Source organism: Patagioenas fasciata, chromosome 2, assembly GCF_037038585.1.
Source record: "Patagioenas fasciata isolate bPatFas1 chromosome 2, bPatFas1.hap1, whole genome shotgun sequence".
In the NCBI taxonomy this organism is placed as follows: Eukaryota; Metazoa; Chordata; class Aves; order Columbiformes; family Columbidae; genus Patagioenas; species Patagioenas fasciata.
In genome coordinates this window covers 6724944-6748095 of record NC_092521.1, presented here as the reverse complement: position 1 = coordinate 6748095, position 23152 = coordinate 6724944, and the positions used below count along the sequence as shown (strand labels likewise).

The following is a 23152-nucleotide window of genomic DNA, read 5'->3' as shown; positions in this document are numbered from 1 at the left end:
TCAGGTCATTAAACCTCAGAAAAATCCAATCAGCCTTTACAACATCAGCTTAGAGGCTGCCTCCACAATTACCAAGTTGAGACCACATGACAGAGATGCTAACTTGATAGAATCGGACTTATTTTGGTTTTGCTGTCCATTCAGTCAAGCAGGCTTGTGCCCTGAGCCCAAAGGCTATTCCCTGACAGTTTTGAAACTATGATTGGAAACTTACTGAGAGTTGGTATTTTTTCTTCGAGTTATGATGAAGTTTTCGAGCACCATATAAACGGTGCATCAACACAGATCAAAGCAACTGCATTACAGTGGGAGCATCACAAAATCACCAGTTGTTATCTTGTTAATCAACTCATTTCTACTCTGTTATCTTGGTAATCAAGTCATTTCTACTGACATCTCTCTACTGGCCACAGATCTCTTTAAAGAAATCAGAAGAAATTCAATGAAGTCAAGAAAATGTCACTATTTGGACATAGTACAAGTAAGTGGTCAGACATACCATATACTCTTAATTATTAAAAAAATCTAACAACATGGGTGGACAGAACATACTGAAAAATCTGAGAAAGTTTCTAAAGTGTCAAAAAATTAATAACAGCCATGACTTACCGGTGCTCCTACATAGCCTTTAATTCCTGGAAGACCCTGTTTTCCCTCAGAACCCTGGCAAGAAATTGAGATATAGTAAAACACCAGAAACTGTTTCACATAAAAGACCAAGAATAAAATCAATTATTCAGAACGGTAGCTTGCAATCCTGGGCTCACAGGGAGCTGTTGAGGCTTCTTGACTGTGTCAGTGCTAATACAAAGAGCGGTGTCTGTCTTTCCAGCTGCTTACCCAAAGTGCCAACCCAATGGTTTCCTCTGCCCACAGCGCTCAGACATTAGCAAGTTGTATTCTTCTGCTTTCAGTCTTGCCCTGCAAAGGCAAACTCTCCTGCACGTGTTGCTCTACAGGTTATTTCAGAAGTTTTGGCAATGTCAGTCATTGCCTGCCTGTTGTGTGTTAGGTGATGGAGCTCTGTCTTGGCTCCTGAACACAGCACTGGTGGAACACAACACAGGGGTACACTGCTCTAAATGCTGCAGCAAAGGCTATATCCAAGCATTTATAAACTACAAAATTCAAAATGTTATATAGTTTGAAGAGTAAATGAATAGACACAGATCAGAACAATATTCTTCAGTGTTTATTTTCAGCATAAGTGGGAGGAATGCAAGAGGGTGAGGTACATTTCAGCTATTTGCACACTGGCTCTCTCTCTGGAGAAGGCAAAATTGAATGCAGAGCACTCTTACTGTCTGATTTTATGTGCCTTATGATGTCTTCGAATGGCCTCGATCCCCAGCAGAATGGGCTTAGCCCTCAGAGCCATCCTGTGGAGATAGTTTGGGCCTGACCAGTTGATCATGAGAACTGGTTTCGGTATCTTATATCACTTGTTTGAACATTTTGTTGCTTCTCTCGCTTCTCTTTCCCCCCTCCCATCTCATCTGGTTAACTTCTGTATTGGGTGACTATAGTGGATAAGGATTCAAAACAGATCAAGATAGTATTTATAAATCATTGGTACATTTCATATAATAGATGTTTCTTATGAAAAAAAAGGCAAGATATGTTTGCGATGAATTTTTAGCAGAACCGCAGAACTGAAGCTTTTTTGTCCCAGTGCATATGCCTAGGGGGCTGGTCATGTCACACCACTGTTTACACTTGCCTTAGTCCAAATGACAATCTCATTTGGAGCAGTCATTAAGCACAGACCTGGCAGGCTGGCTAGACTGTACTTGGCGACTGTTTCACCACTGCTTTAAGGAGTGCATTGCCAAAACTGTCCCCTTCCTCTGCCAGAGAGGACGTGACTTGCTAAAGCAGATGAAGTTGTGCCCTAAAGCTTGTGAGTAGTTCATCAACCCAGCTGTAAAGTGTTTGGACCCCTGTAAATTATGGAAGTGAACCACATATCAAACTTAGGGACAGATTCATAAACAGGTTAACAAGAACTGGGCAGAGGCACAAGCAAAGGTGGCTCTGGGATCTCTACAACATTAGACACCTGAGGATCTCTGCAAGGTCAGAAAGTGGTGCAAGTCCTCTACGGGCAGAGGGAGAGCAGCAGGCATGAACTCAATCTCTGCCTTCACCTTACAGAATAATGTTACTCTTAAAGTCTAGGCAAAAGCCATACAGAAATAAAGGCCTCTTCCAAGCTGTCCAAATCGTGAAAGTCCAACTCAGTACCGTTACATAAAATGTGGTTATAATACTCAGAAAAAGTTATAAATAGAGAAACTGGGTTTGTCTAGATAAGAAGGATTTGCTGATCCCACTCAAGGCCTGAGCTGACATCATGTCTGGTAAACCAGAGAAGCGTGAGACCTTCAGCAGTTGAAGTGAACAAGAAGAAAATTTGTCAAAATGAAACTCTTGGTTTCAAAGGCTTGATTTTTTTTTTCCTCCCTCCCTCTGTTTTTTCTATCAAGTGCAGATAACCGTCAGTTCAGATGGGAATGCTATAGCTATGTTGATGCTGTAACAATGACAGCCACACAAAACCTCTTTAACCTTTCAATAAAGATACAGAAAAACAAAGAACAAAAAGGTTGAATATTTGCTGCGAGATTTTACAGGCTAAAGGGACTGGTCTCAAAAATTGAAGCTTTGTTTCACTGCTATAATATACAGCGAGTGACTTGTGCTATAGCTTTTTCTCTCTGCACTCACTTCTTTAAATTAACCTGCCAGGTCCTGCATATTTATGTGGGAGCTTTCTCCACTGACCAGAGGATATTTCTTGCCATCTCAGACCACCATCACATCTTCTATAACCAAAATTTCCAACACTGATTAGCACAAGGCTGACTTTGAGACCTCTTAATTGCTTCCACCAACTTGTAGCCAAAAAGATCATACATCCTTCTTGGTGAGCAATGAAGTTTAACACCAAGTTTGATTAAAAAACAAAACAAAACAAAACAAAAAAAACCACCAAAAACCCCATATATTTTTACAATGAAGGCACTGAGCTAGGAAAAATCTCCCCTGGGGACTTGGCTGAGCAGCAAAAGCAGTGAAATCAGAGATGACAGACCGAGGTCATTTCATTCCTGTAACCCATCCATGTACCCTAATGGGCTCATCATCCATTACCGTACCTCTGTGGATTGAAGTCCTATTACCAGCAGCCTGCAGGACCTTTATCTCTGCTATTGGAAGCTTCACACAATTAATGAGGTATGTAAAAGTTCCTTAAAAGAAAGCAAGCGCTGGCAATTCCCACTGAGGCAAAAGACTAGAAATCCCTCAGCCAAGCAAATAACGAAGGGGTTGAATTTCCTGGGGTGCATGTAGAGCTGCTGAGCATGAACTGCACTTGCCTGGTTTGATGCAAATGAAGATGGATTGAACTGAGAAGAATCACATCCCAACCAACCAGAGAAATTGCAAAGTAGCACTCCATGGAGCGTGAGGTAGAGCCCAGAGTTACTGTATTGGTGCTGATAATTTTAAATGTGATCTGGCACAATACAATAATTACAACAGTAACTGAAGATGTGACCTTCCTGATTGCCCAATCCACCCATCTCTACACACCCTGTTCCACATCGGCTAAGTAGTTAGGCTTTACACCAAGGAGTAAAAGAGTGTGGATTCATGTTTTAGGTTTTAAAACCCTGTCAGCAAAGTCAGGATTGTTTCTTAAAATAGCTCAGGCCAGAATTCAGCTCAAGGACACTGCATATAGCCAGAACATCTGTTAAAGTAAATAAGTGCCACTGTGAAAGCACAGGATCGCTTTATATTCAGCCAACGTAGCAGAGAGGCTGGGGTTAGCCAAGCTCACCTCTTCCCTGGGAGCATTTGGCACTGTCTAGTCAGACATCTTTAGGTCCAGCCCCACCAGCACTTATCCTGTCCAGCCCATAGTGCCGGACTTCTATTCAGCATTGCCTCATTTCTTGGCTGAACTGTATGAGCCTGATGATGCTGGTGGGAAATAGGGAGCATTTTCCAGGATCAAGCCCTTGTGGAAGTAGATGTAGGTGCCTCAGTTTAGCTTGGCTTGTAAAAGCTTTGCAAAGCCAGGGTGAGGAGCTTCACACCACAAAGACCATCATATAGACTACTGGTTTGTAATTCCACTATGGGAAATGTGCAAGACAGAGAGAAAATACCTATTTATTTATACAATAGGAGAGATGCCACTGACAGGGGTTGTGGGTGATGAATCCGGCTCATTTCATCCGCTCCCAAATCCCGCTAAAGGATAAAACAATATCCAGAGTGCCTCCACCCGGCCCAGCCCAGCCCTGCTTTGTTAGCTGTCAGTTGTCCCCCCTTCCACAGTCAACCTCTTCCTGTTGCTGAAGGCAACATGGTTCCTGCAGAGAACCATGGGATGGTTGTCAAGTATTTCCACTAATCCACAAACACACCATTAGTTTTGATTCTCTCCTGATGAGACTTTAGAAAACGATGAGCATTTCCCTTTGTGAAAAAAAAAAGACATTGGAAAAAGCACCTCTCCATAGTTGAGGAACCCAGAAGGAACTATATAAATGAACTTCTTCATAGAGTCCTCTCATCAGAGCCAAGTGACAATGAGGAGTACATCTGGCAAGGTGTTCAGGTGCTTATGTCCTGTTTGAGGACAAAAGCAACAGTGAATCCAATGGGAGGTTTACATGACCAGATATGGCTCTTCCAGAAAGATGTGTTGCTCAAATAACCCAGAACTGCATAAAATAAGCTTGAGCAATCAGTCTGTTGACCTTGCAGCACCTTTCACAGCCTGAGCTGAACTTGCTGTGCATGATGCCCCTGAAAACACACTTGTCAATCTAATGTACCATCTACTTTTTGTGTTAGAAAACAGTAGATAAGTAGTTATCCCTTCAGTAACCAGGGAAGAAGGCAAGGACAGTGGAGACTTAGAAAGGAGGTCAAGGAATTGCTCATGAAAAGGGCTTCAAAATTTAGGCACATTTCTAATGCTCAGCCAAGTTTCAACAGATCCCCATTCAGAAGCACATTATTTGAAGAAAACCCAGTGATGTAAGCATTGTCTGAAGCTCTGTATCACTTTGCCACTGTCTGCTGGTGCAAAACTGAAGTTCCCAAAGTAGGCAATCATCCAGGCTAGGATTTCTCTGTGATGATTTTTCTTTCCACTTGTAGAGTAGGGATAATAATTCTCACCTGCATCTTTGTGAGAGTCAGGAAGGCTTACTTAAGACATGAAGAAAGGCTTATGAGCCCCAAAACGTGTTCTCTTCACCTTCTCTATCTATGCTATTGATTGAATGAAAAGTATTTCTTCTTTTTACATCTTGCCCAATAGCTAATACTTCAGCAGATTCCCGATGAAACTGAGCATTCTGATTTTCATCATTCACCAGTGAGAATATCAAAAGTCATAAACAAAAAGCAATCAACACATATAAAAAGTTAGTCCATGTAAAGGAGAAATGGAAGCTTACCTTTGGACCTGGTGGCCCAGGCAGTCCAAATGCTCCTGGCTGTCCTGGTTCACCCTGCAAGCAACAGCAATTTTAAAGGTAAAAGCTAATATTTTATTACATAATGGCCAACAGAGCTCAAAGTAGTCACTACATACAGTTTTAGAAATTGAAGTTCTATCCAATATCTACAGACCTGTGTACCACTATCTAGAGATCTGAAAGTTTGCATTATGTTTTCTTTGCAAAAATAAAAGCAGAAAGAGTCAAACTGGAAACTGAGAAAGCTTATCTTATGTTCTTCAAATTCAGCTACCTAAGTAGCCAAAAATTTAATTCCCTTCATTATAAACAGTTTGCATCAACTGCAATCTACAAATGTGGATTCCTTGGAGACAGAATAATGCATTTGCTCTTGAATAGTGACCCTTCAAGTGCATTAAACACGTCCTGTAGGAAATTCTGCAAGTTCAAGTTCAAGTTACTGTCTGATCTCAGACTGAGCCATGTCTGATGTGATGAAGTTGCATCGGTTATAGAAGCTGCATAGGAAATTATCACAGTTTTTCCAAAGTGAGACAGTGTGGTACAGGATGTGTCGGGAAAAAAAAGAGTTTGTCTGCTGTGAACCATTACTTTTGCATGTGCCTGACCTCCCAAAGAGTCCTTTCCCCAAGTCCTGCCAGTCAGTACCAAATGACTGCAACAAAGTGACAGTGAATAAGATGATAATCCACCATCAGGATGACAACAATTCAAAGAGATGATGATCAAACAAGGAGAAAGGAGGGAAATCTATAAAACACACTTATATAAGTTTCTGGAAAATGTGTTTGTGGTTTTATACCTCAAATGTAGTCCGCCTAAAGGCAATATTTGGTCTGCTTCATCCTTCTTTGAGCTAACCTTGCAGCTCTTCCTTTGCTCTTAGCTTTTAGCAGTGCACAAGTGGAGCTGAGGTCCTTGTTTCTGTGACTGATGCATCTATTTCTCTCACCTCTCTCTGTTGTGGAAGCACAAGATGGTCCCACCAGGCAATGACTCTTTGCCAGACTTAAAACAAATGGTCAAGCTCTGCAGCTGCAGCTATTAACCAACAAAGCCGCAGCATTGGGTCCCAAACCACAGGCTGCCATGACTGTCACCTTTCCCTTCTTAATGAACAGTCACAGAGCTGCTCTGGGAGCCTCTTACAGTGGCTAATCCATACGACACTTGCCATCACTGCAAACATGCGAGGGAAAGTGCTGGGGCTATTAACCTCCTGCCATTTGTTTCTGCCGCTTCTCAAATGGACAAACAAATCCCCAAGACACATTCCACTCAATACAGATTGATTTTCGCTGCCTTCCTTGCACTGAAAGGCAAGGATTATGTGTGAGGAACAAAAAGGCTTACAGCTTCTCCTTTTGCTCCATCCTTCCCAGGGGGACCAGGTGAGCCCAGGGACCCCTGTAACAAAAACAGGATTGTCATCAAAACAGTATTAACAACCATTGAAGTGCAAGAATATGAGTAAGGCATCAAGACAAGAATAAGGAATGTGGAGAATAATTTCAATGAAAACATCTATATTTACAGTCTCTAAAGGAGCTGCTGCTGACATTAACACACTATGGTAAACGGATAAGCTGTTGGCTGTGGCACTCTTGACCACTTAACTCATTTAAGAATAAATTAATATAAAAGCTCTGCAGCTAATTAGACATGCAACCATTGAGCCCTCTTAATAACATCACCCTCAGTCTCTGTCCAGCATTCTATTGTCTCAAAAACTTGCTGTTTTGTCACTAAATACTCATTCGGTTTTTAATATATATTTTTTTTTAAGTCCATGCTTGTACAGCATCCATCCCAAAGCTCAGTCTCCTGGTACAGCTATAATGCACGTAAGTAACAAGCCTGAAAACAAACAGAAGTCTTGAAAAACTCAAGCAGCCCTCAGGAACTGCCCTGGCCGCCAAGAAGTGAGTCTCAGAGCTGTGAATGTGCAAAGCCATAGAAAACAAATACACAACAAAAAACAGGAACAGCTTTCTAAACCTTGCTATGCACCAGGATGAATTGGACTAAACATATTGAGACTGGCAGCACCACATCTAACAGGAACTGCAGAAAACACAGAGAAAAGGCAAGTTTTGTTGCATGCAGCTGGCAATTTAAAGAAGAAATGGGGAATGGAAAGAGAGCAGATGCAGAACAGGTAAGCTGATGCACATGGTGAGGAACCGGCTTGGTGTTTTCACTTCAAGGCACTGCAGCAGTTTCTTTATGAGTGCATTGTAAAATAAGTCTCAAATGAGAAACGGACATGAGCGCAGCAAATTGCCATTCTAGGCTCTGATTAAACTGAGCTGGTTTGATGCGTATTACTTGTAGACGGTCTTGCCTTCCTATCCTGAACATTTGTTATTTTACAAGAGGTGGAAAACAATTAAATTCCTAAAATCCCTCCTGAAAATGATGTTTAAGGTGTTTCTGACAAACAGAGCAAGTTTAGTGCAGAATATTTTTTTGTTTAGATGATGACACAGTAAAGCAGCTAAATGTCACCTCAATATAAAAGTTATTTATGTTCAGTGCAAAAAAGGACAAGATGATATTTGGCCTTTCAAGAAGAAACTCTACTGGTTTTGTATGTGGAGGCATTAGCACTGAGCTTCTATTCTGTTTCACTCTTCTATTCTGTTCCAGAGTTTTACAAAGTTTAGACAAAGTTCATGACTTTGAGATCTCCACATGTTTGTCAAGTATAGCTGAGCATCATCAAGCTGCTTACAGATTCTAAGGTACACTTTGCCAAAAAATAGTGCAATACCATAATCTCCTTTCCTTAGCACCTTGCTAACACAAAACCAGAAAACACAGAGGTAAAACAAAACTCAGAAGGTGACCTGTTTCCATTAGCCTTCCACAACAGCTTTATAAACTCTGAAATTTTTCACAATGTAATTAATAAAGACTTGGACTTACTTTTTCTCCTTTATCCCCTTTCAGTCCAGGAAAGCCAGGGAGCCCTTCGTCACCCTACAACACCAGTGGAAAAAACAGCTCATATGAAACGTCATATCATCCAGTGGTATATTTGTGTATTTTAGACAGCATAGTTATCATCTGTTGAGATTTGCGGTCGACTTCTCGCTGTAACGATGCTGTTCTCAGTCATATTTGAACAGGTTCACTTTCAATTTCCCATTCAAAAGTCTTCCTCTGGCTGATCCCTTCCTGCCCCCACTTTTTGTACATACCATCCAGAACCAGTCTTTTCCAAGAGCAAGATTAGAAACCTAGTCTGGTTAAATAGAAGCATTTGAAGCACAAAACCAATTCACTGAGGGAACTTCCTGTTGCCACATTTCAAAGCACAGGGACTTGAAATTTGTCATGGTCAAATCTCCAAAAAGAACAAATTTGGGATATATGCATATATGTATCTTTTTAAGCTAAAATCAGGCTAAAATGTAACTCTGGAATCCACTCCGCTTAGACTTTATCAATAAGTACTTCTCATAGTCAATAGAACTTCCCTAAAGATTCAGAGTCGGTTTCAGCCAGAGCTCTGTGAATGGATCAGGATTATGCTTGGCCACAATCCAGCAGCCTGACAATGTATGTCCTGCATGTTCATGCTCCAACTGATGGCACCCAGTTTCCAGCCTTGCTGGAATTTATAAGAGATGTTGACGCAAGTGCCTCTGCCACCCAAAACAGTGGACATCCATATATGGAATGTAAAGCCACTAACACTGCTGGCAAATGAGATGCCACAAAGCAGGGTTAAGCAACTTAGAGCTTTTTCCCCATCAGCTTTTGTAAGAAAACTAATAACATAGAAGAATCCTGTCGAAAGACAATTGAAGTTACTAAGCAGTTGGCGCACATATCTCTAAGTTGCCTGTATATATACCTAAGGACAACCTAAATATGCAGATAAATTCAGGCTAAATTCTGCCACACTCAGTCTTATATGTGTCCATTTTTTCCTGCATGAGTAGCCCAGCAGACTTAGATGGATGTATTCCCAGGGCAAGGTTCCAGTCAGTGTCAGACAAAGTAGAGTCTTATTTATTTATAGACATATTTGACACTTAAAGGTTAATAAAAGATAGTATCTGGAAAGTATCTGTGCTGTATATGCAAATTAAAGTCATTAGATACTTTTATAATTACGTTTCTTGCTAACTGAACCTTCATGAAGCACTCTGTCTAGAATTTGCGATGCACCTCCCTAATGAGATAGAAAACCCATCAAATAGCCGATGTGATTTTTAAGGAAATCGTTTGCTCTAAGAGGTCAATATAACCTGAAGGAACTGCTGTTCCATGGAAAAGTGTGCAGCATAGGTAGGAGAATGATTTCTATTTTTTCTATGCAAATTAAATGAAGTTAATTAGCTTTTTCTCTTGCCTTTCTCCTTTTTTGTTTTTCATCCATGAGGCAACAACTATTTGGAACAACTGAATGAATTAATGCTAGAATCAGTTAATAAATTTGATGCAGTGTTCATAGAGCCATTCATGCTGGACAGGATCTCTAAGGTATCTAGCCTAACCTCCCACACAAAGCACCATCAACAGTTAATTCAGACCAAGTTCCTCAGGGTTTATCCAATTCGGTGTTAAAAACTTCCTCTTCCCAGATGCAAATGGCAACTTGCCTCCTGAGCCAATGGCATCCCGGGAAGAGAAAAAGGCTTTTCCTTTTGCATTTTTTATTTAACTAAATCAGTGTGATTTTGTCCTTTTAACAGACATTGAGCAGCTGCCCACAAAGATTTGAAGCCCAGAGCAGGTCTGTTGACCCTCACAGCCAAGAGACTGAATGGATATTAGGAAAAAATTCTTCACGGAAAGGGTTGTTGAGCATTATAACTGACTGCCCAGGTAAGTAGTTGAGTCACCATCCCTGGAGGAGTTTAAAAGATGTGTAGATAAGGTTCATAAGGACATGGTTTAGTGACAGTGTTGGGTTAATGGTCGGACTTAATGATCTTGAGGGTCTCTTTCAACCAAAATGATTCTATGGCATTTGCAAGAAAACACCATGGAGTCTCTCCCACTTGGTGACCATATACACCAGATGAAGCTGGTGTTAGGAACTGTAGAACTTGTTTAGAAACTGATTACATAGAATCTGCTTAGCATAAGTCACTTAGCATAAGTAAGTTTGCTTAGGCCACAAGCTGTGAACTTTTGAACTTTCTGCCTCATTAAGCAAAGAAGAGCCCAGGGTCTGCTCAAGCAAGAAGATAAGGGAGATTTTCATTGTCAGCAGAAGTTGTATGCCCAGATATAAATAGAGAAACAGAATGGCATGCCTAAAAGAAGACGGGAAACAGAAGAATGTTTTGGTTATTGCCAAGGACTTATTTTTCCTCCCAGATGGAGGTGCAAAATAGCAACTGCTGGACACCTAGAACTGAAATCCAGTATGGTCGGTATAGTACATACAACTACCTATAGAAATAAGGAAAGGCCAGCATGGTGAAAATTAAGAGATCCAATGAAGAACAGGGAGACCCCAGACTCTAATTTTACAAATGGCCCAAATTGACACACAAGGGATGGAAAGCTTAGATTGTAAGGGTGTAGTTGCCAAGGTTTTCTTTGCTTGAGGTCCCTCTTCCGGCAGCACCCAGTTCAAGCCACTCTCAACACTGTGCTTTACAAATATATTATTTAAGAAGAATTTCTGGAGTCCATGCCTGAGTTTCTGCTTAGAGAAAACTAGTGAAAAGAAGATTGCTTTAAGAGCTGGTCACCTTGATCTGCCACCTGCTGATCTGCTCCGAAGTCACCAAGCAGGGAATAGGGGTTTTGGGGATGCACTGTGCTCAGGAATATGTGATCCAGCAAAGCCCAGCACTGCCACACATCAAACAGCCCATCAGAGAGCTGACTCTTCACTGGAAACAAAGCTAGAGAGTTTTACCAGTTTGCAGTGGAAATGTTTGAGTATCCACCAGCTTTATCAGCTCCTCCCCAAGAAGAAAACTGTGCAGAAGCAACCTAGACAGGTTTAACGCCTCCTGGGGAACCTCCACTGAACTCCGCCAGGATAGGGAATGGAAAGGAGTCCTACTTCGCTCCTTTCACTGACCCCCCATTAGCCCTGTCTCGCTGCTTTGTGTCCCTCACTCAGGGACAACGCTGTCAGGCTAACGGTAAATTCAGGAGCTGTTTGAACCTCAGTAAAATCACAAGGAGAGGTTGTCTTGCCTGTGTCAAAACTCTCACATTCCTGAAGTAAAATGTGTAGCCTGAAGGAGTGGAAGAGAGCAGGAAAACAGAAAAGCATCGGTGCTGTGCCAAAGGAGCGGTGACAGGCAGGGACAGGAAAGCAACCAACAGCTCGCACCCTTAACTCACAGCCAGCTGCCAGAACCCACACTGAGGATGCAGATAACTGGAATGGAGTCATGTTGCCAGAGCAACTTACTTCACTAAGCAACCTTTTTCTTTTTTTTTCCTAACCAACCAACTTCATGAACTGCATGGCAGAACGATCACTTCTTCATTTGTGCACCAGATTTTTTGAATCAGATTAAAATCCTAAGCATTGCACTAAGAAAATGCTGCTGTAGCCAAAAGGTGCCTGTTCCCTCCCCTCAACACCTCCAGCTGGGTGTGTTGGGTTAGCAAAGGAGCTCACCTCTCTCTCTAGCACTTGTGGATAGAGGGGCTCTGCCAGCACATCTCTCCTGGAAACCACTTCATAAATCCAGGGAAAATTGTGATTAGAAAATGACAAAATTAGACAAAGAGGAAATCAGAAATCACAGGGGCTTGAAATAACATTGTTCAAGAGGAGCATTTTCTGGGGAGGTCACAACTTCAGCCACTGAGCTCAAAAGCAAGGCAGCAGATTTTCCTGACTACTTTCCCCTTTTCAGGCTCTTGGGTGTACTGTGTTTTTCTTACCCACTGGAAATTAAGCCACCTATGTTTAGTTTTATCCTCTGCTGCACAGCCAGTGGCCTTTGATTGAACATTTCCACCAGAGTTAGCAAGAGAATAAACACGTTCATTAGCTCACCGTTGACAAAATATTTGTCAAAAGGGCTTAGATTTGGCAAGCTGCCATCTGATCTAAAGCAACCAGAGGACTTTTTTTTGATATAGCTCTGAAGCACAGTCAGTCACATGGAAGCAGATACTGCCAAACAAGAAAGGGCAGGCAGATAATGCAAGCACTGAAGTGATTTACTGACACAGACTGCGAGTATACTGCATGTTTCTACAAATGCCGTTTTTTTTGCTTTTCAGTTGTTATTCTACAATTATTTGAATTACAACTATGTTGCATTTGTCCCTTACTTGGGTCACTTCGCAGGACACTGTATGAATAAGCATTAAATGATGGTTACTACATTCCAAATATCAGTTTAAAATTGCAGATAGTGTGTAAATATTACAAAGAAATAGTAGAGGCAGAGAGCACAGGCCAGTGAAATAGCTGCCAGGCAGACACAGTTTGCATAACTCAATGATCTTGAGGGTCTCTTCCAACCAAAATGATTCTATGATAAGTGCACTGGGCTGAAGGATCCAGGCACCATAGTGGGTAAATGGGGAAGCTTCAGCAGCTGGGATTAAGAGCTGAGGGAGAAAAGCTCATTACATTTCTTGCACCAAAGCCAAACCTGGCCGTACCACTGAAAGAGATAAAAATAATACTGTGTACACACAGGCTGGCTGCGTTCCCAGCTTCATCACAGTGAGAATCTGGTGGTGACATGTAAACCACACCTATCTTGTTTATGCCATGCATTTCTGCTGCCACCCATCAACTTTATGAATATCTGGACTTGGAAGGCTGTCCCTTTCTGGACCAGAATAGGAAGGTAACAAGGATCAGTGAAATGGGAAAAAGCAGTAAAATCAGAAGCGACTACTGATAAGGAGGTGAACAGAGAATAGTTGCTAAGGCAGCCTCTCTTAGGCTTAGCCTACATTATCTGGAGTAGTTTTACACTTTAGGTAGGGCAACTCATTGCTTCATTGGTCAATAGTTTTGTGGACAAAAACTTGTATGTGTAGTTAGTTGTACCTTCAAGGAAATGCATTAACAAATATGACAGCTTGGCTTAAAAAGCTCCCAAAATACTGAATACTGCAAGCTCATAGGATGTAGTACTAGACAAATCCCTGTGAAAACTCCATTTTTCCTTCCTCAAGGAATTTATATAAATTCTGCAACCAAATTAGAAAGGTTTTCTGAGCCATGCTAAAGCAACAAGTTTAGGCAGAATTCAGTAAATACGATAGAATTTCAAATTTGCTTGTATTTACTTTTTAATGGAGGTGTTCAAATCAAATCAAAGGATATAGAGCAAGGTCTAAGCACTACTTCTGTCCTTCTCGAGGGGTGTCAAAGCATGGCTTACATGAGCACATGGAGTATTGGGCTGATGAAGAATAAAGATGCACCCTTTGGCTTCAAGCATAACATCCATTGAAAATGCAGAGGTGAGCTGGGGAAGTATAGGCACACCCATACAGGTTCCTAAATTAGCTTGTGTATATCAGCATAGTTATCCTATGTCTACATTTGAGCAAAGATATCTTCCTAGTACACCAGCATCACATAGATTTACCAGATCATGCCAGCTCTAGGTTAGTGATCCCTCTATGGTCATGAAGGTTTTATGTTTGCTGGGGTGGGGTTTTTTTTGTTGTTTGTTGGGTATTTTTAAATCTTCCACTACCTGTTCACCATATGCACATTTAGTTTAATTTGTTGCACATTATCGAATGATTCGTCTCACTGGGGTTATATTGAGCCTCAATACCCCAAAAAGCTACCTGAACATTATGCACATGGATCTGTGACCAGATTATATCTATATATCATGTAGATCCTCAGATGGCTGAAGGAAGATAACTATTGAATTTAAAAGCAGATGATAACCTAATTGTTAGATTACATGTTTCCTCAGACTGGGAACAACTAATACAGGGATTTTGCCATATCCACCCTCCTAGTAGAATTTATTTGAAAAAAAAAAAAAAAAAAAAAAGACCTAAAATGGAGAAGGGATCTACAGATATATGGAAAGATACAGAGACAGAACAATCCAGTACTATAATACGTGAGCCTAGGGAGACATCAAAGGCACACAAAGGAATAATCCCTCAGTAATGCTTTTAAGCAATCTACTCAAGTTTAACAGCTTTTCTCTCCTCCACTTGGAGCTCCTAAAGCAGCTGCCAAGTTTACAAATATTTCTTCCAACTCGAGAACAGCTGTGGCCTATAATCACATATTTTACTTCAAACTCTGGGTTGTGGCCTACGTTAAAGGAAATGAGAGTGAACTAAACAAGAAAATAATGGGGGAAAATCACTCCAAAATACACAGCTAGATTCTCATTTGCCTGTCAAATTCAAGTAATTCACTGGACTTTTCCTTCAGCTTGCAGAGCAAATGACAGAAGATAGATCATTCTAAGGTCAAATCTGTACATTTTCTTTATTTTCTCTTCCAAACTGGTCTACATCTACCACAAAAGCGCCACTTTTCTAATCCTAACATGAAATAAAAATTTCTAACCCTGTTACAAAACATCAATAAAGGTGTCATTTGGAGACCTTCAAAAATCTGCCAAGCAGAACCCCATGAATCACACAGTCAACATATTGACAGCTGGGTGAACCAGGGCATCTGTACCAAGGCAGGAGACAAAACAGAAAGAGCTGAAGAGAAACAGAACAAACGTGGCAAGATGAAATGGAAACAGAAACAAAATTGAACTGCACAGTGTTACCACTTCACCATTAACACACCACTCTCTTCTTTGTTAATTAACCTCACAGCATCCCTGTGAAATGAGAATAAAGTTATAGCAACTGTAATATTGCTTTCATCTCATGAGGGTGATGAGTCAGACGTACAACTGAGCAGAAGACATATGGAAGGTCACAGAGTCTGGGACAAGGATGTAAAGTCACTCTTGTGTCCTAGGTCAGTGCCATAACCATAAGTTTATTCTTTCTCTCTCCTGTCTCTTTCGACTGCACTTAGCTTGAAAACCTGATGCTCACAAAGAATAAACTAGAAGACCATGAGAAAGCGGCATACTGCTGATCCATGGTAGAGGCTGAACTGTTTGATGAGAAAAGAGGAGGACAGAAGAGACGTCACAAGTTGAGTGTGGCCTTCAAATGACTGAAAGCACTTCCAACAGACCACATGAGACTGGCAGAATGTAGTATCTTTCTTTTTTAGTGTTTTTTTGTTTGTTTGTTTGTTTTCCCGTTTGGGAGCTACCAGCTTGAGGAGGTTGAAGTGTAAGATATTGTACAAGGTTGTCACCAGCAGCTGGACAAGATAAATTTTCCTTGAAAAATATTCTAATTTTTGTGGGGGTCTGTCTGTTTTTAGAGTGGTAAGCCAGAGATTTTAATAAAAAGGCAGGGATGATATACAGATCAACTGAGAGGCAGTGGATATATGCCACCCCTCCATTTTCGAAAGCTGCTGACCAGACAGGTAGCACAAATGACTGCCGCTCTCCAATGCACAGATGCAGGATTCTATTAGCTTAATGATGCTAAAACCCTATTAATATCTTGGCAAATTTGACACCAAAACTGGCACTATCTTCTGCTTCCACAAGAAATAAGACATTCGTCTCAACTTGGAGTTTACTGCTGGCTCTGTATCACATTTGGATTCAATAAACAGAAAGCCCAGGTGGATATGATTCACAGGGGCCAGTAGAACTCATAGGTTTGGCTAGTCTATCAGGAGACCCAGTCCAGTACACAGAAAGCTGGTTAAACAATAGTTGTGGGCAATTTTTATACTGCAAACACAGTAAAGATTTTATTCAATGCATTGCATAGAAGTCAATTGACTCCAAAATGTACTTTCCCAGGAGAAATTCTGGAGACCTTGTTTTTCAAGGGCTTCTGAACCCTTGAGTCTTATAATGAACATCATGGGCCCTATCAGGACACCAGAAGAGCCCTTCCGATTCTTCATCCTATGATTCTAGTCATTGAATGTTCTCCTGGGGAGAGCAGGTGTATCATTTTTGAGGGATATCAGCAGATATCTTTCTTTGAAGAAACCTGATGCTCCATCTTTGCATCAAAATAGGCAAAACAACAGGTGTGTGTCAGTTAATTTGACACATGGTCACCCACAAACTTGGCACTGCAGCACATAAGATGCATCAGAACCTATTGATTTGGAAACCAGCTATAACCTGATCAAGGTCACTGTAGATTTCAGGATAGACTGGAGACGTCATAAAGAAATCAAAGCTGTAATTGGCATCCAAGATTCTGTTCATTATATTCCTACTATTTGCACCCCCATCATGACACTCCCTAGTCAAAGAATTTCTGAAAAACTGAGACACCTTTCACAATGTTGACCTGCTGGTTCACCTATAATCAAGACTGCCCCAAGTGAAGTACTTGCTTTGAGAAACCATCTACCTCTGCAACAGAGGGAGAACAGGAGAGAACAGAGGGAAGCTGTCGTATTTGAAATACTTTTGTTCAACAGGTAGAAGAGTTGCTCAATCAACTGATGAAATCTGTAAATTGAGAAACAGTCAAATTGTTTGCAGAGCAATTTATGATTGAACAAACCAAATAGAAGAAGATACCTGGAATCAGTTGGTACCACTATACCACTACAGAGAAGAATAACCTGAGAAATAAACCGGACTACAATGAGTTGGATTCACAGAAGCAGAATCAATAGTTGCTGAAATTCCAGTTTTTCTTGGTTTTGTGGTTAGGGCCAGAGGGTTCTCAATAAAAGATCCATTTTTTCAGATATTTTGAAATGTGGAAAGCAAAACAACTCTTCTCTGAAAACTTCCTTGTCTCAAAGTACAAGTTGATGCTCCTTCCTGGCATCTGCCACAGCTCAGAACCAGATAAACAGCTTGCTAAGTGCTGGAGGAGTTGTGTTCACTGAAGCAGTCTTGTATCATGACACTAATTAATTGATGTCCTTACGTCTGTAAATAACACACAGAAAATAGTTCCAGTCTTTTGAGTGATTTGCTACACACTAGGTTAAAATTTTCCCTTGTGAGAAAAGTCTGTTAATTCCTTTTGTTCTGCTTCTGGGAAGTTCCTGGTCATAGAATCATTTTGGTTCAAAAAGACCTTTAAGATCATCAAGTCCAACTGCTATCTTAGCACTGTCAAATCTACCTCCAAACCACATCTCTAAGAACCTCATCTATGCATCTTCTAAAGCCCTTCAGGGATGGTGACTCCACCATTTCCTTGGACAGCCTGTTTCAATGCCTGACAACCTTTCCATGAAGAAATATTTCTAATTACCAACCTAAACCTCCCTTGGCACCATTTGAGGTCATTTGCTCTTGTCATATCACTTGTTATTTGGGAAATGATGCTTCAGACTGCCACACACGCCTCAAAATTTCAGTAGCTCTGAGAAGAGCACATTAGGCCAGAAGGGTACCACCTTAGGGTACTCCAAAATCCAGTGCTGATTTGCTCTTAAACAGCTGCTGCTACTGATATTCCATATTCACCTCTTAGAATCTATTCCAGTGCCTTACTGAAATATGTAGAAAGCTTTTGCTCAAGGTTAATCACATCATCTAGTCCATGATTTCTCCCCTCCTTGCACACTCCATTCCTTGGTCTCTCCCTGATGGTTAAATTTGCAAAATTCTTCTCATTGCTCTCTGCCATGAGCAACATCTCTCCACATCTCTCTTTAAATGCCATGCAGAAAGTGTGGACAACATCCTGCTTTAAGGCTTATCACCATCTACTTATAACTTGCGGTGATACAATTCTGCTGACTGTCAAACAGGCTGCTCAGTCAAGTATTTGCCAAAATTAAAAATCATTCTGGTGCAACCAGACATATTTGTTCACAAAACTATGATGATGCTTAAGTTCTTTAAAACCATATGATCTTTCCTCTCATTTTACTTGAACACTGAGGTACAAGAACCAGAAAAGCTAAGTCCATGATCTCCTATGTATGCAATGATACAGAATCAGAAACAGAAACTGAGTCTCCAGAGACCCAAACCCACTTACAACACCAAATGCATAAGATTCTGCTGAAAAAAAAACAACCAGTAATGGTCCATACACTGTTTTGCCAGGAAAAAAAACATTTTCCATGAAAAAAAAAAAAAACAACAGATTTTCATCATCTGGCACTGGCTACTCCGTTCCTGTTCATTACCTAGCAGGTTCTGAGACACAAATCACCATCTTTCTGTCAGAGCCAGAGACAACAGACCTTGTCAACTTTGGGAGATGTAAATTATCTAGGTAGTGCTTACCAAAAAAGGTTGAGAAATCCAAAAGTGGAAATTAAAGATATTCAGGGTTGTACCTGGGCAAGTAAAGGTCTGCTGCCATGGTCTCACCTGCCCTCACCCTACACCTTCAGAGAGCCCATGAAGAAGGCACCTGCACATTTCAGTCATGAACAACAAAACTCAGCCTGGCAACAGCTTTCATCAGAGGAAAGGGGAAAATCTGTCTTAACTAGATAGACTTGAAAATGTGTAGCAGGGAGAGGGGCAGGGAACACTTAAGGTGGACCCATATGATCCACTGCAATATCACTCTCAGGAGCATCCTGCATTCAAACAGTTATCAATGACAGAATCAAGGAAACCTGTTTCCCCACCCCCAGCTCTTTCATTAGAAGGAGCACAAAGATGGCAAATCTCTCTCCTGTTCTTCCTTTCCACACTGACAGTGGATCTTGGCAGTGAAATCCTCTAAAGAAACAAGTGCTGAGGACTTTACAAGCTTCTGGTTGCCAGTAGATGTCATTATATACCAGCAATGTACCTGTCGGTCAGAGCCTAATGCTGAAAATAAAGAAATGTTTTCAAGTTTATGGAAGAAAAAATAACAAAGTTACTAGTATTCTTGCACTGCTAAGAATTAAGCTGTCACAATGCACAATTAGTATGTGATCTGGCTTCAAGTTGTTTATTATAATCTGCAGCTGTTATTCTGGGTCACAGAAAACCACAGAATTTATCTAAAACCCTCTAATTATCGTTAAGAAAAAGAACTCCTCCAAACCACGGTTATTTAGCTGTGCAGAATTTACTTTAACTACGGTTAAGAGAACTCAAAAATACTCAACGTGCAGACCAAAATTGCCCACATACACAAGAGGGTTCAAAACATATTCAGAGCAGTAGAGCAGACACTAACATTAATATATCTCACCTTTTAATCAGAAGATTCATAAAAGAAATCACAGATATGAATGACTCCAGTGAGCTGCATAACAGCCTTCTAGAGTAGATGAGGTGCTATTATACAGATGTTTAAGTACTGGACTGAGAGTTTAAGTGCTGAGGGACCTTAACCAGATAAAGTTAGCAGCTGAGAATGGTTCCCAAGAGAAATGATTCCCAGAACAAAAAAAAAAAAAAAAAAAAAAAAAACACCAATAAGAAAAATACCTGCAGATATTGTACTTTCGCTTTTCATTGCTAGGTCAGTTTGAGCTATGCTCACATTATTTTTTATTCTGCAATAAACTAAGATCTCAGTGCTAAGAACCAAACCCCTAGGAGGCAATGTTTCAACAGCCACTGTCTCCAAGGAATATCAACTACTGGATAGTTGGGGTTTTTTTTTGTTTCGATTTCAAATATCAAGTTCAATAGTATCTCTAAACTTGGAGATGTTTTCCCATCTTGTTACTGTCAAAATGTGGTGGCTGAAGGCTCCCTGCCCACCTTCCTGGATGCTGATGCACAAAGGCTCCCGGTGCTTACCTAGGCCCTCAGAGTCACCCTTTAGCTTGGCAACTCTGGGCAACATGGGTGACATTTAAGAATTTTGAGAGTTGCTGGCAATGTCTGAACACCCCAGCAGCCCAAACAAGGCCTCAATGGAGGACCTTCCCTGCACCAGGCTCAAGGTTTCAGCAGTGAAAAGGACACACACATTACCTCTTGGAGCAATACTTAGTTTTATTTGGAAGCTGCAGGCATAAGGACTAATTCTTAGTTCATGCGAGCTCAGGCTCCTCATTGTGTAAGTGCTCAGAGAGCACATCCTGCTTCCAGAAGCTCAGATGGTTGTTACCCCTCTTTGAACTGAAGCTGTTTTTCAACTCTCACCTTTGGCCCTCATCAAACTCCACTGCAGCATCCTGGACATGGATCCTGCTAATCCTGACTGTGACTTGTAGAATCACCTTCCTGGCTTGAACTTAGACTTGATTCATCACCACAGATCAGTCTGGTGATCTGGACCCTCAGATGAACCTGTCTACCATCACTGACCTACTATGTTCCCTCTCTGGGGTGTTCCAGGATAAATTAAACTCTGGCTGGTGAGGTCCCTGCCCTGCCAGCCATGGTATCACTCACAGCTCCATCTCCCATAGAGCACAACTAATCCTTGCTGCACCCTGACACTCAGGGAACTGACTCCCAAACACCTCTCCCATGAGGACAGGCTGAGAGTTGGGGTTGTTCAGCCTGGAGAAGATAAGGCTCCAGTAAGACCTTATTGTGGCCTTTCAGTTCTTAAAAGGGGCCTACAAGAAAAATGAGTACAGACTTTTTAGCAGAACTGGTTGCTATAGGACAAAGGGTGATGGTAAAGGAGGTGAGGATCAAGCTAAACATAAGGAATAAATTTTTTTACAATGAGGGTGGTAAAATACTGGCTCAGGTTGTCCAGAGAAGTGGCAGATGCCCCATCACTGGCCATTCAAGGCCAGGTTGGACAGAGTTTTGAGCAATATGATTTGGGTGAAGAGCTAGATGAGCTAGATAAGCTTTGAAGGTCCTTTCCAACCCAAACCATTCTATGATTCTATTATTACCATAGTTCTGTGTGTCTAAAACACCGCTTCCAGGCTGAGTCTTACCTGCAACCGAGTCACCCACACAGCCTTTCTGGTCCCAAAATGCATCCCTTAAAAATACTGCCGAACCTGCACGTAAAATCAGACTCCAGCTATACCCAAGGCTTCTTTTGCAAGCAGATCTGCGCTCATTTTTCTTGTACCACAAGTTACTGGTTGCTAGCCAGCCCCAACCCAGAGGCACTCTACTCATGCTGATTTGGTAAACCCTGCTGACAGCACAGCACTGGGGTAAAAAATGTTAGATGGCTTTCAGGTCAGAACTTTCTTATATTCAGCTGCCATGGGGCAAAGACAGTACAGGGCTTTGTGTGGATAGACTACATGTAACTGGGTATGTTTCCACAGCTTTTCCATAAGCCCTAGAAATGGCAATGACTCCAATTTGGAAGAAAAGTGAGAGAAGGAAAAGCTATGCCTTTGTCTGATGGATCTAGCAGGCAAGATACACAAAGCTTGGGGGCAAAGAGGTTCTCCAGCTTCATTTTACAAGAACAAAGACTAGTTGCTTTGCTCAAGGTCAGCAAATCTGTTGGAGCCAAGTTTTAAGCCTAGCCCAGAGCCTTAACTATCTGCCTGCTTTTCTTTTCTATGCTTGGTCTTGCAGTCACTGCATCTTTAATAAGCCAAGCCACTTCAGAGGTTTCATTCTTGTTAGAAATCCTATAACAATCCTCCTGTATTTTTATCAGAGCAAGTCATTACCATGAAAAAAACATTGTTAGGAGAATATAGATGTAATCTACTAAAGTTATTTCTCATATTCATTGCTGCATATGTGCATATTAGCATGAAAGGAAACAGATAAAGCAGAAAGGGAAAGCTCAGATACTCTTGGAAACACATTAGTGAGGGAAGTTCCAGTGTAAACCATAATGAAACCTTCACCCACAACCTTTGCAGAAGGTGGGTGCTCCTGGTTAGAGTTTTCACCTCTGAAAGATTGGTTTCCCATGGAAAAATCACAGTAATGATCACTTGACCCGACTGTTTCATAACACCTCTCTTGTATTTCCTACAGTTCTTCAACAGCTATAGACAGTGTTAGCCCAAGCCCCGTGTAGGCTATGGAAACTTCTGTCCCCTCCTGGGCAATGAGGGTGTTAGGAATATTCAAGAATTATACAAAAGTCTAAGAATAGTTACCAGCAGTCAGGTCAAAGGTCTAACTAGCCCCTCTCCCATCTGCAACAGCAGCTGTATGGGAGACTTCTCCAGCCTAACGTCTTGCTTTCAGCAGTCACAGTTTGCAGAGACTCACTGACATCCTGAAGTAGACAAAATGTCTTTGAACTGACTAGATGTTTACAGATATCTGTCTTTAATTAACTCATACGTACTTTTTTAAGAACACAATTTTAACCTCCAGAGCAGACCACAAAGAGGAGCTCCAATACCTACTGTAGGAAAAGCAACTTCATTTTGTTCATTTTAAACTTTCCATCAGTTAGTTTTATTTGCTTCCCCTTAGCTTTTACAACAGAAGAAACAGTTAAAAATTATTTCCTACTGATATCTCCATATCACTCAGAGTTCAACAGGTTTTCATTATATCCTCTTCAAAGTCATCACTTTTCCAAGCACCTTCCAACCTGCAGAGCCTTGTCACTACCATCAGCCTTTAGGATGCTAGAGGGGTAGTTCAGCACCATTGTATAATGTTTTGTACTTTGCAAGACAAGGGTCTAAGTTTTCTTAAAGCCTCTACATTAAACTTCGTATGGGGGCATTAGAAGGGCAGGCTGGCTTACGATGTGGATGGCTGTGCCCCAGGAATGCAGACCTCATACTCTACAGAACCTCCCTTGTCAAACATGATTTC

At 41.2% G+C, this 23152-nt stretch overlaps 1 protein-coding gene across 3 annotated transcripts in view; it reads right to left on the bottom strand.

Moving 5' to 3' along the window:
• Positions 1–23152, bottom strand: part of COL22A1 (collagen type XXII alpha 1 chain) — a 232188-nt gene that overhangs the window by 99731 nt on the left and 109305 nt on the right. For all 3 annotated transcript variants that reach the window (XM_071803774.1, XM_065831575.2, XM_071803775.1), the window contains exons 13-16: positions 8436–8489; positions 6861–6914; positions 5484–5537; positions 610–663 (exon numbers count right to left, since the gene is read on the bottom strand). In XM_071803774.1, the coding sequence (XP_071659875.1) occupies positions 610–663; positions 5484–5537; positions 6861–6914; positions 8436–8489 (216 nt within the window). The remainder of the gene's footprint in view (positions 1–609; positions 664–5483; positions 5538–6860; positions 6915–8435; positions 8490–23152) is intronic.